The sequence below is a fragment of the Bison bison genome, unplaced genomic scaffold (genome assembly GCF_000754665.1).
Source record: "Bison bison bison isolate TAMUID 2011002044 unplaced genomic scaffold, Bison_UMD1.0 scf7180017864034, whole genome shotgun sequence".
Lineage (NCBI taxonomy): Eukaryota > Metazoa > Chordata > Mammalia > Artiodactyla > Bovidae > Bison > Bison bison.
Genome location: NW_011494606.1, coordinates 8,045,799 through 8,055,497, shown reverse-complemented (window position 1 = coordinate 8,055,497; position 9,699 = coordinate 8,045,799). Strand labels below are relative to the sequence as shown.

The following is a 9,699-nucleotide window of genomic DNA, read 5'->3' as shown; positions in this document are numbered from 1 at the left end:
CAGATGCACAGTAGGTGCTTCCAGTTCTGGGGCGGCGGGCTCCTCCTGAGTAGTGTCTAACAACTGATCAAGTGTTGTAAGACTTTACAGCCTAACATAAAAGAGATGCTAACATTCAGCTCTCCTGAAATCAATCCAAGAAAGAGATGACTAGTGTTAAAGATGTACTACAAATACACAGGCCTAAAGCTTCAATTACTCTTGCCTGGAAAATCCCATGGACGGAGGAGCCTGGTGGGCTGCAACCATGCGCTACACACAGAGTTGGACACGACTGATGCGACTTAGCAGCAGCAGCAGCAGCGGCAAAGCTTCAATAAATTAAAACAGCCCTTGCTAACCTATACTGAACACATCAGCAAATACTGTTATATTGAAGTGCATATAGTCAGACAAATATTATATGTTACCACCTTTAATATTTATATATATGGTACTAACTCCCCCAAAGGTTAGACTTGTGAGATTATTAAGAAACACATTCCTTGTTTTTTAACATTAAATACAGGTTTTCTATTAAAGAGAATATTAGAATAATATATTTTTCCTGGTGTCTAAAATAGGCATCAGATTTCTAAAGAGAAGAGAAAAGGCCTTAGGCAAAGAGCCACATATTAAATATTCAGACTGGTCTAAGGATACTAAATTAATAAATTAACTTGAATAAATTAAGTATGCACATTCAGAACAGAAGTGGAGCTTTGGGCCAGCAACATGTGAACCAAAGGCAAAAATCTGCCAAGGTTAAGGCTGGTTTTTATATACAGTACAATGTATTTTCTCTCCCCCCCGCCAAGTTCATTTAGCATTCACGCTGCTGTTATTTAAAGTGCATTGCCAAGCTAAAACAGAAGCTTCCTAACGAAAAAAAATTGCTGTCATAGAAAGTTTCTTTTGTTTTAGAGTCTTCCTTCTACCTATTTTTAGCATTTTCTTTTTGCCCTTCACACACTTAGTGTAAGAGATTGCTGCAACAATTACACGACTCTGGACACAAAGCATGATGACTGTCAGGGTGATAGCCGGTGTAAGGAATTACTTTCTTCTTCTGCTGGAGTCAATTTAAGTGTTGGCAGTTTCCGAGGAGGAAGCTGAGGGCTTTGGCGAAGATTGTCATCCATCTGTGGGAAGTACAAAAGGTACATCTGACTAATAGCTGTGGTACCACGAATACGGACTGTGGCGTCCCCACCCAAACTACAGCCTAGACAAGTACAGAACCTTATGTTTCTAGCACTGCTAGAGAAATCTCTTCTTGCAAATAATCTCCAAAGAATTCTAAACACCATACCTAAATACTGCCTGACTTAGTACATGTACGGGGCTTCCCTTGTGGCTCAGCTGGTAAATAATCCGCCTGCAATGTGGGAGACCTGGGTTCGATCCCTGGGTTGGGAAGATCCCTGGAGCAGGGAAAGGCTACCCACTTCAGTATTCTGGCCTGGAGAATTCCATGGACTGTACAGTCCATGGGGTTGCAAAGAGTCAGACACGACTGAGCGACTTTCACTTTCACTTAGTGTATGTATAAAGGCGGTATGGCTCATCCTGGATGGCTTCACAAAATTACAGTAATGTCACAAAATGAACCGTCTGAATTCAACCACAGTACAACTTGGTTTAAGAAACCTTCTCATACTAAGCGTAAAAGCAACATTTCTGTTAGACTACCTTCCACAGGTTACAAAGTATGTTCTCATTTGAGCTTCCCAAGACAATTATAAAGAAAAAAAGACCATCATTCTCTATTTTACAGATTAGCAAAAGGAAGCTCAGAAAGGTTATCAGATTTGCATTAGCAAAGCTAGCATTAGAGCTGAAATGTGAACCCTGGTCTTATACTAATACTATTGTTCTTCCAACTATACCTCAATGTCTCAATAAAAATGACCTGTACTCCACTCAAAAAGATCACCTGTTTTAGGCTCTGAGTATTTAGACCAAGGAAGGCTAGGAAAAGAGACAGAAGGATAAATACTTTAGACCTCATCCAGAGGCACTGCAAACAATGGATCAGTTCTAAGTCTGCTCTAGAGAAACAAAGTAACGTGGAGCACATTTAGAAAATGTCCAAGAGTTTCAGGAGTACATTAGCATCCCTGAAAACATCAGAAGAGGGGTTATTTAGATCTGAGTCAGACCCTAGAAAGCTACCTTTAACCAGGGTACCCCAAAACCAGAGTGCAAGGTCCTGGTGTTAAGCTACTTCATAAAAGTCTTGAAAGCAGCTGCCATCGATGACCCAAAACCAACAGAATACAGCGTCTTATTTTAGAGTTTTAGAGTTTTAACATGTGTAGCGCAAAACTCTCTCCTTTCAAGATGCTTTTATAAAGCACAGAGGAAATGTTTCAGCAGAGGTACACGGGGTTTATAATCAAAGGAAAAGAATAGAAGACTAACTCAGTTTTCCAATGGACAAGAGTATTCCCAGTGAACTATTTGAATCAGTTGTGTTGTCTTTTTTTCCTTGCAAGAACTAAGTTCCTCAAACATAACTCTTTTCTTTTTTTTTTAAGCTCTAGATTTTCTGACTAAATGGTGAACAGTGGTAGTCAAGAGAATTTGTTGTTCTATTGTCTTGTAGCGAACAGTGATCTGTACTGAAGAGCAGATGGGAAGCGGGGTGGGGAGAGGTGCTGGCATAGGGCTAGGAGACTCTCATATAGTGATGATGCCACAGTGAACTTTACAGAAGTGGTGGCAGGGCCTCTTGGTTTCACTTTCTGCACATGTAGGTCTGAAATGAATTTGCCACAGATGGAAATGAAAACTACACTGGATAGTCTTCATCCAGCAGAAAAGTATCTACAACAGTCTGAATAATTTTTCCATTATCCACACTTAACTCTTGGTGTATTTCCTCTCATGAGATTTACTGCATTGGGCTAAGAATTAAGACAAACTTGGCTTTCTGAATTCAGCTTACCCAAACTTTAACAAGAGGTACATAGGTAAGAAGTTAAGTGTTAGTCGCTCAGTTGTGTCTGATTCTTTGCAACCCTATGGACTATAGCCCATCAGGCTCCTCTGTTCATGGGATTCTCCAGGCAAGAATCCTGGAGTGGGTAGCCACTGTCTTCTCCAGGGGATCATGAAGTGAAGTGAAAGGTGCTCAGTCGTGTCCGACTCTTTGCGACCCCATGGACTACACAGTCCATGGAATTCTCCAGGCCAGAATACTGGAGTGGGTAGCCTTTCCCTTCTCCAGGGGATCTTCCCAACAAAGGTCCCCCACACTGCAGGCGGATTCTTTACCAGCTGAGCCACAAGGAAAACCCAAGAGTATACCATAAAAAGAAATAAAATGGTCATTCCAGAGAGTGGCAGTTGTAAAACTGGCTATTACCACCAGTAGTAATGGATACATAATTTCATTCACGAGTTACAGAGCTGACTACACAGCCCATGCTGGAATCCAATTACTAGGGTTCAGATTCTCTCTCTACTTCTTGCCAGCTGAATGACCTCAGGCAGATGATGTTATAAGCTACTTGAAGCTTCAGTTATCTCATCTGTAAAACGGGGATAACAGAGTACCTGCACACACAGGGTTGCTGTGAGAGTAAATGAGATAACTCATATACAGCTCACATGATACAGTGCCTGTTACTCAATCCCCCAAACCTCTAGCCAGTGTTATTAGGACATAATGACCCCTTAGTTTGTGAAAGAATGAAGCATTATCCATTTGTATAAGAAAAAAGCAAGTTTATCAAACACTTGAGGAAAAAACTGTATAACTCTCTTTTTTCCACCTAGAATCACCCTTGAAATTTCCATTGTTGGTTCCCTCCCCTGCCCAATTCCTCAATATTTCTCTCAACAAATGCATAGTCCCTAAGTGGCAAATATTCACACTAGCCAAAAACTGTAAGCAACATTTAGAACAGAGGATAGGAAGGAGAAAAAAAAAAAACAAAAAAACACTTATGTGAAAGAAAGAAAAAGACACCATAGGGCTATTAGTAAGAAAGAATAAGCACAGGAGCTTACGATCAAGAAAACAACCCTGAGAGACGGAAAGGAGCAGACAAGCAAGCAAGAAGTGTTTTTCTGTTTCTTTCTCTCTCCCCCTCTTTTTTTTTTTTTAAAGCCAAAGTCTCCTAACTTGAAAAGTACTGCTAATTGTGTGGTAAAAGTAAACCCAATGCTATCATCAGATCTTTCCCCCAATCAGTCCATTACTGGCTTCAAAACACTGTATTTTGTACCGCTTTAGTAAATGTATATTTAAACAACTTTCTGAAAAAAATAAACTTAAAAAAATAAAGAAAAGGGTAAAGGTAATGCATAACCCAAGTTACAATATTAACTGCAGAAAGGAAAATGCTGAACTAGTACAAAATAACGACTGAAGTAAACTTGACCTTTTCAATCAAGTTGGATTCCTTATTTACAAGTTGTGTCAGTTTCTGTAGATTTGCATCTACCGTTTCTTGTCCAGCAGGAGAGATGCCTAAGAAGCCAGGACAGAAATCAGAAAGAGGAAATTTTGAAAGCCTTACAAGCTGTTTAGATTCAAAGAATATTAAGTCTATCCACCCCCTAAGTGCTCCATCCCCCACCCACCTCCCCAAAAAGGCAAAGTGAAAAACCATTCTCGGTTCAAAGGCAAACTTAAGACATACGGTAATACTCCAAAACCAAACCCTAAGCCAAAGGACTAAATGTGTCCTTAAGGAGACCCAGTTAGCCAAGTGTTAGGCAGACAGCCAGGTCTTTAATAAGAGCACAGCAGTCCTCATTGCCTTCTCAAATTTGACTTGTACCTTTTCCCCACCCATTTCAAATAGGCCTTTAGTTACAACTACTGCATTTGAAGAGCTTTCTAAGGGCCAAACAAGTATCCACGCCTCCAAAGCACTCGAACGGAATACTTTAAAAAAATACAGTTTTCTGGGATCTATTCCAGGAGTGGATTCTATTCTAATTCAGTGAATCTGGTACAGGATTTAAGATTTTGTATTTGTTCTGTGGTCAGGTTTGCTAACCACTGCTCCCAAGTAACAAGGTTGAAAATTACTCAGTTTCATGACTTCCAAACTACTAACCTCTCCCTTGTTACATACAAGTGTATTATACACAAAACACATAACGCACTATATAAAAAAGTAAACTGTTCCTAAGCCAATGGTCCTCATGACTTGTTTCTTAAAAGGACAATTTCTGCCAACTCTGCCCACACAAACGTAGTGTCCCGATCACTTAAGCACAGGGTCCCACGCTCCCGAAGCAGCAGCACCTAAGTGCCCGGTGCCCTCTATTTCCTATACCTCCAGTCTGCTGCAATCAGTTTGCAAGTAGTGGAATCATGGGAATGTACCTCACCAAAATCAATCTGCTGCTCATTTCTGTTCACGCAGGAAAATGTCAGAAGCAACATTTAAAGTAATTGCCCATTTGCATTAGGATAAAGGCTGTCTTTCAGTAGGGACATAATAAATACCTGTGGTTAACTTTTAGAAGAAAATGACCCACTTCAAAGGGGCAATATTTAAAGAACAAGAAGCGAGAACTGTATAAAATCCAGAAGAACAGACAAAAGGCAAATAAATATTTCTCTATTGAAAGAACTAACACATGGGGGGAAGAAAAGTTGGAAAAAATGCCACTTTTTGAAGTTTTATAAACCAGGATTTTGGAGAAGGAAATGGCAACCCACTCCAGTGTTCTTGCCTGGAGAATCCCAGGGATGGAGGAGCCTGGTGGGCTGCCGTCTATGGGGTCGCAGAGTCGGACACGACTGAAGTACCTTAGCAGCAGCAGCAGCAAACCAAGGTTTAAAGACAATATACACACGTTTTAAATAAGTAATGGATTTGGTGTATACCTCCTTAGGAGAATATGCAAATATTCTATGCAAACAAAGATTAGCTGAAGAAGAACCAACTTACCTCCAAGACTAACCCTAAAATAACTGTTTAGGATATCATCACAAAAGCGACACAGGTTGGAGAGCTGCTTCAAATGTTCTTGTAACTGAACTTTAGGAAAACGTACTTTATAAAGAGGTGCGAGAAAACCAAACACATAGGCATCCAAAGTGGAAGGCCTGAAAATAAATTAAAGATTTTTAAAAAGCACATAAGAAAATATTAATCTGGGATTATGCTAAAAACTTTTTCTCAAATACATTTATCAATTCTGCAGTATACAATATAGTCTTTTAAAAGGTTTATTACCCATTTGGGCTTATAAAAATGAAACAACTAGGGTTTTACTCATTAGCAGTTTTTTAAAATACTCTTATCCATTTTATTTAGAAGAAAATTTAAGTTGTAAATTAAAAGATTTACTCACAGGCATCATATAGAGACTGCAGACTGGGTGGAAACAGTCTTAAAAGTTTCAAAGTCACATATGCAACATATGAAGTCAATGTTAGATTACCCCAACAGAAAGTTTCCCATAGTAAAAAAATCCACCAAGTATTTTTTTAAGTGGCAAACTCATTGGGGATGGGGTAAAAGGACCTGGCAAGGGAACTTGCTTTAAGTTACTGCTCGATGGATATATGCGAACAAAACATTAAAATGGTTTTATAAGGGAATGTACTCACATATCTCCAAAGAAAAACTGAGATGTTCCCAATCTGTTTGACAGAAGATTTAGGCACTCCTTCGCATCTCTGTATATCTAATAAGGATGAAATTACATCTCAAAAGTAGGAAAGATGCTCGAGAACTCCTTTTCAGGCTGGCATCGATAAGTATTGGGCAGGCCAAAAAGTTTGCTCGGGTTTTTTTGTACCATCTTATCATACAGAAAAACCTGAACGAATTTTTTGACCAACCCAATAGTTTCATCTCTGTTCTCTCTTGTCCCTCCTCCAGAGAGCCCTTGCTCTGAAGGTAATTCCAACCATACCTGAGCTTCTACTTCTCGAAGGTGGTAGAAGGGAGGCTCTCCCCTGGTTAGGAGAATCCTATTCAGTGCTCCTTTAGACATTCTTCCAGGCAGGATCAAACTCAAGGGAAAAGGCATTCGTGAAGCAAACCATGGCTTTGTCACAGTAAAGTAATTATCACTCTCAACCCAGAATGTGTGAAGCTGCAAAAGGAGAGGGAAAAACACTACAAGGATATTCTTTTATTAAAAGAAGATCATTCAGTAGATGTAAAACTTTTTCATAAATATCTCTGAGTGAAATTAACTTCATACCCATTTTCCAGCTAGGATGATTCAAGGATAAATCAAGGTTTTTAAACATGTGAGTTTTGTTTTGCTCTATCCCAAGCATACAGAATAAGGCCTGGAACATACCAGGTACTTAATGAATATTTTCTGAATGAATTACAGTTGGCCCAAATCTATACATGGAGCAACAAACTCTGTCTTTCACAGAGAATTTTTATTTCCAAAATGACACTGTCTTTCACTTTGTTGGTTCCTATACTAGTTGCATGTCTAACAGAATCAACCCAGTTTCACAGTTACGTGAAACAATCGAAAATAATACATAAATGAAATTTCCTCTCACGCCTCTTCCGTTATTTTTTTTCTAAGCAGACTAAGTACATTCTCAGTAAGTCACTAAAATACTATAATATTCACCAATGCTCACCACTGCAGGAAGAAGCTTCTCTTCAAGGAGAGCAATGTAAGCTAGCGTATCTGCCCCTTGTTTTGCTGAAAGTTCATAATCAGCATTGTATTTCTGTTAAAAAATATAAAACCAAAACCTCATAAGTCAAGAACATCCCAAAACAGTGAAACTAAATAAACTAGCACTCCTACTCTTCTTCAAAAATGGCAAACATATTAAAAGGGAAAAGAGAAATACAAATTCAGTAACAAATGCTACTTAATGCAAATAAAGTTCTGAGCACAGTGTCATGTACACAGTAAGGTCCATAAATGTTATATTTAATTTTTACTTTTAACTATTATGTCAATGATTTTTAATGACCTTAGTTTAGTGCACGGCATGTAGTACAAACTTAATATAAGCTATTATTATTTTTGTTAATTTATAACAAGGAAAAGTTCTAATTAGCTGTGTTCCCCATGAAAAGAGAAAACTTTCCCATTTAGAAAAGTTCTAAATTTTGTTGACATAGGACTTCCTTAACTATTGGCAAAACTGATGATAACTTTCATGTTTATATAAATTGCTACATGTTTAAACATTTTAGATACATAAACCTTGGCATGTTCAGATATTTTGGATACATTATTTCATGAAACATTTAACTGCAACTATTAGTATTAGTATCAGTTCAGTTCAGTCACAGTTTAAGTAATTTTAAAAAATAGTTGCTAGTTGATAGGAACTCAGACCTCATACCAAGAACAAAATGTGTAGCAGTTATGGAACTAAATTTACAATCATATCAATAAGTGTAATAGTGAAGATAGCTAAATTGAATCTACTTATACCTAAACTTCAATAAAAGCCAAGCAAAGTGCATGATCATATAAGTTGACTGTAATGCACTATATGGCTTTTGAATCACAGTACAACTCAATTTAGAGCAGTGACTCTCAGATTTATGTGTTTTTTTTTTTTTTTTTTAATCAAATCCTATGTATCTCCAAGGTGGTTAGGTGGTAAAGAATCTGCCTGCAATGCAGGAGACCCGGGGTTCGATCCTTGGGCAGGGAAGATCCTCTGGACAAGGGAATGGCAACCCACTCTGATATTCTTGCCTGGCGAATCCCCATGGACAGAGGAACCTGGTGGGCTACAGTCCATGGGGTCACAAAGAGTCGGACTCAACTGAAGCATTGCATGTATCTCCAAAAAGGAATTCTAAACAAATATTTTTAATGTTTTTCTTTTTTTAAAGTAACATGCAGGGATGGAGAATCTACTTATTCAAAAAGGACCACCCACCTGTTTTCTTAAAAAGTTTAGTATTTTTGCTGGCTGAGAAATAGTATTGTCTTCAGTTGTCAAAACTGGTACATCTCCTATAATCAAAAAACATTTTACACACAATAAGGCATTTTGATATCCTTTGAAGAGATCCCAGTACCCTTAAAACTACACCAATCACATTTGGAGGAGGAAAAAATGAGTAAGATATTTTAGGTTTTTGCAGTGTTACACACACACACACAGAGTTTTGGAGAGCATTTCATTTCTCATAATTTCCACTTATTTGGCTTGTCCTTTTAAGTATTACTCAGAATGATCAAAACATAAGCAACATACAATCAAGGTCATGGTGAGAACTAAAACCCCAAGGTACTCCATGGCTACATGCCTTCTAGCTTTAAATGAGAGGGGGGATGGGGCAGAAAGGGGGCAGAAAGGAGCGTTTAAAAGTTTACAGTGTACCTCTTGAACCTCTCCAGTTGTTATCTATGACATTGACTTTCAGGGGTGCACCAGAAAATTTGGCGTAAGCCTGAAAGAGAGTTTGCAATAAAACATTTTAGACTGAGTACTAAAGGAAATCTGCAGAGCAGCTTGACTTCAAATCTGGGTGCCCCGAAAGGTAGACACATCAGACTCCGGGGCTGCATCCCTCCCCAGACTTCTAGCCGCTGTTGCGCACGCCAGCTGCCAGGGCTTTGGGGGTTTATTTCACCCCCACCCCAACATTCAGGGGATACAGAGCAGGGAGCGCGCGCCCCCTGCTTTGGGCTTTCCATCGCCCAGACAGCTTTGCATGATTGAAAACACTCGGAGACAAGCGGTGAAGCCATGACTTCCCCGCCGTGGCTTCGGCGGGGACACAGGCTAGGCTG

General features: G+C 39.1%; 1 protein-coding gene across 2 annotated transcripts in view; it reads right to left on the bottom strand.

The window, feature by feature from the left end:
* Positions 1-261: 261 nt before the first annotated feature.
* Positions 262-9,699, bottom strand: part of MTX3 (metaxin 3) — a 12,983-nt gene continuing 3,545 nt past the window's right edge. The window contains exons 2-9 of one of the 2 annotated variants that reach the window (XM_010834585.1): positions 9,287-9,356; positions 8,840-8,916; positions 7,568-7,660; positions 6,871-7,053; positions 6,563-6,639; positions 5,898-6,055; positions 4,371-4,459; positions 262-1,121 (exon numbers count right to left, since the gene is read on the bottom strand). In XM_010834585.1, the coding sequence (XP_010832887.1) occupies positions 1,011-1,121; positions 4,371-4,459; positions 5,898-6,055; positions 6,563-6,639; positions 6,871-7,053; positions 7,568-7,660; positions 8,840-8,916; positions 9,287-9,356 (858 nt within the window). In that variant the 3' untranslated portion in view covers positions 262-1,010. The remainder of the gene's footprint in view (positions 1,122-4,370; positions 4,460-5,897; positions 6,056-6,562; positions 6,640-6,870; positions 7,054-7,567; positions 7,661-8,839; positions 8,917-9,286; positions 9,357-9,699) is intronic. The other variant, XM_010834586.1, reaches the window with a different exon arrangement.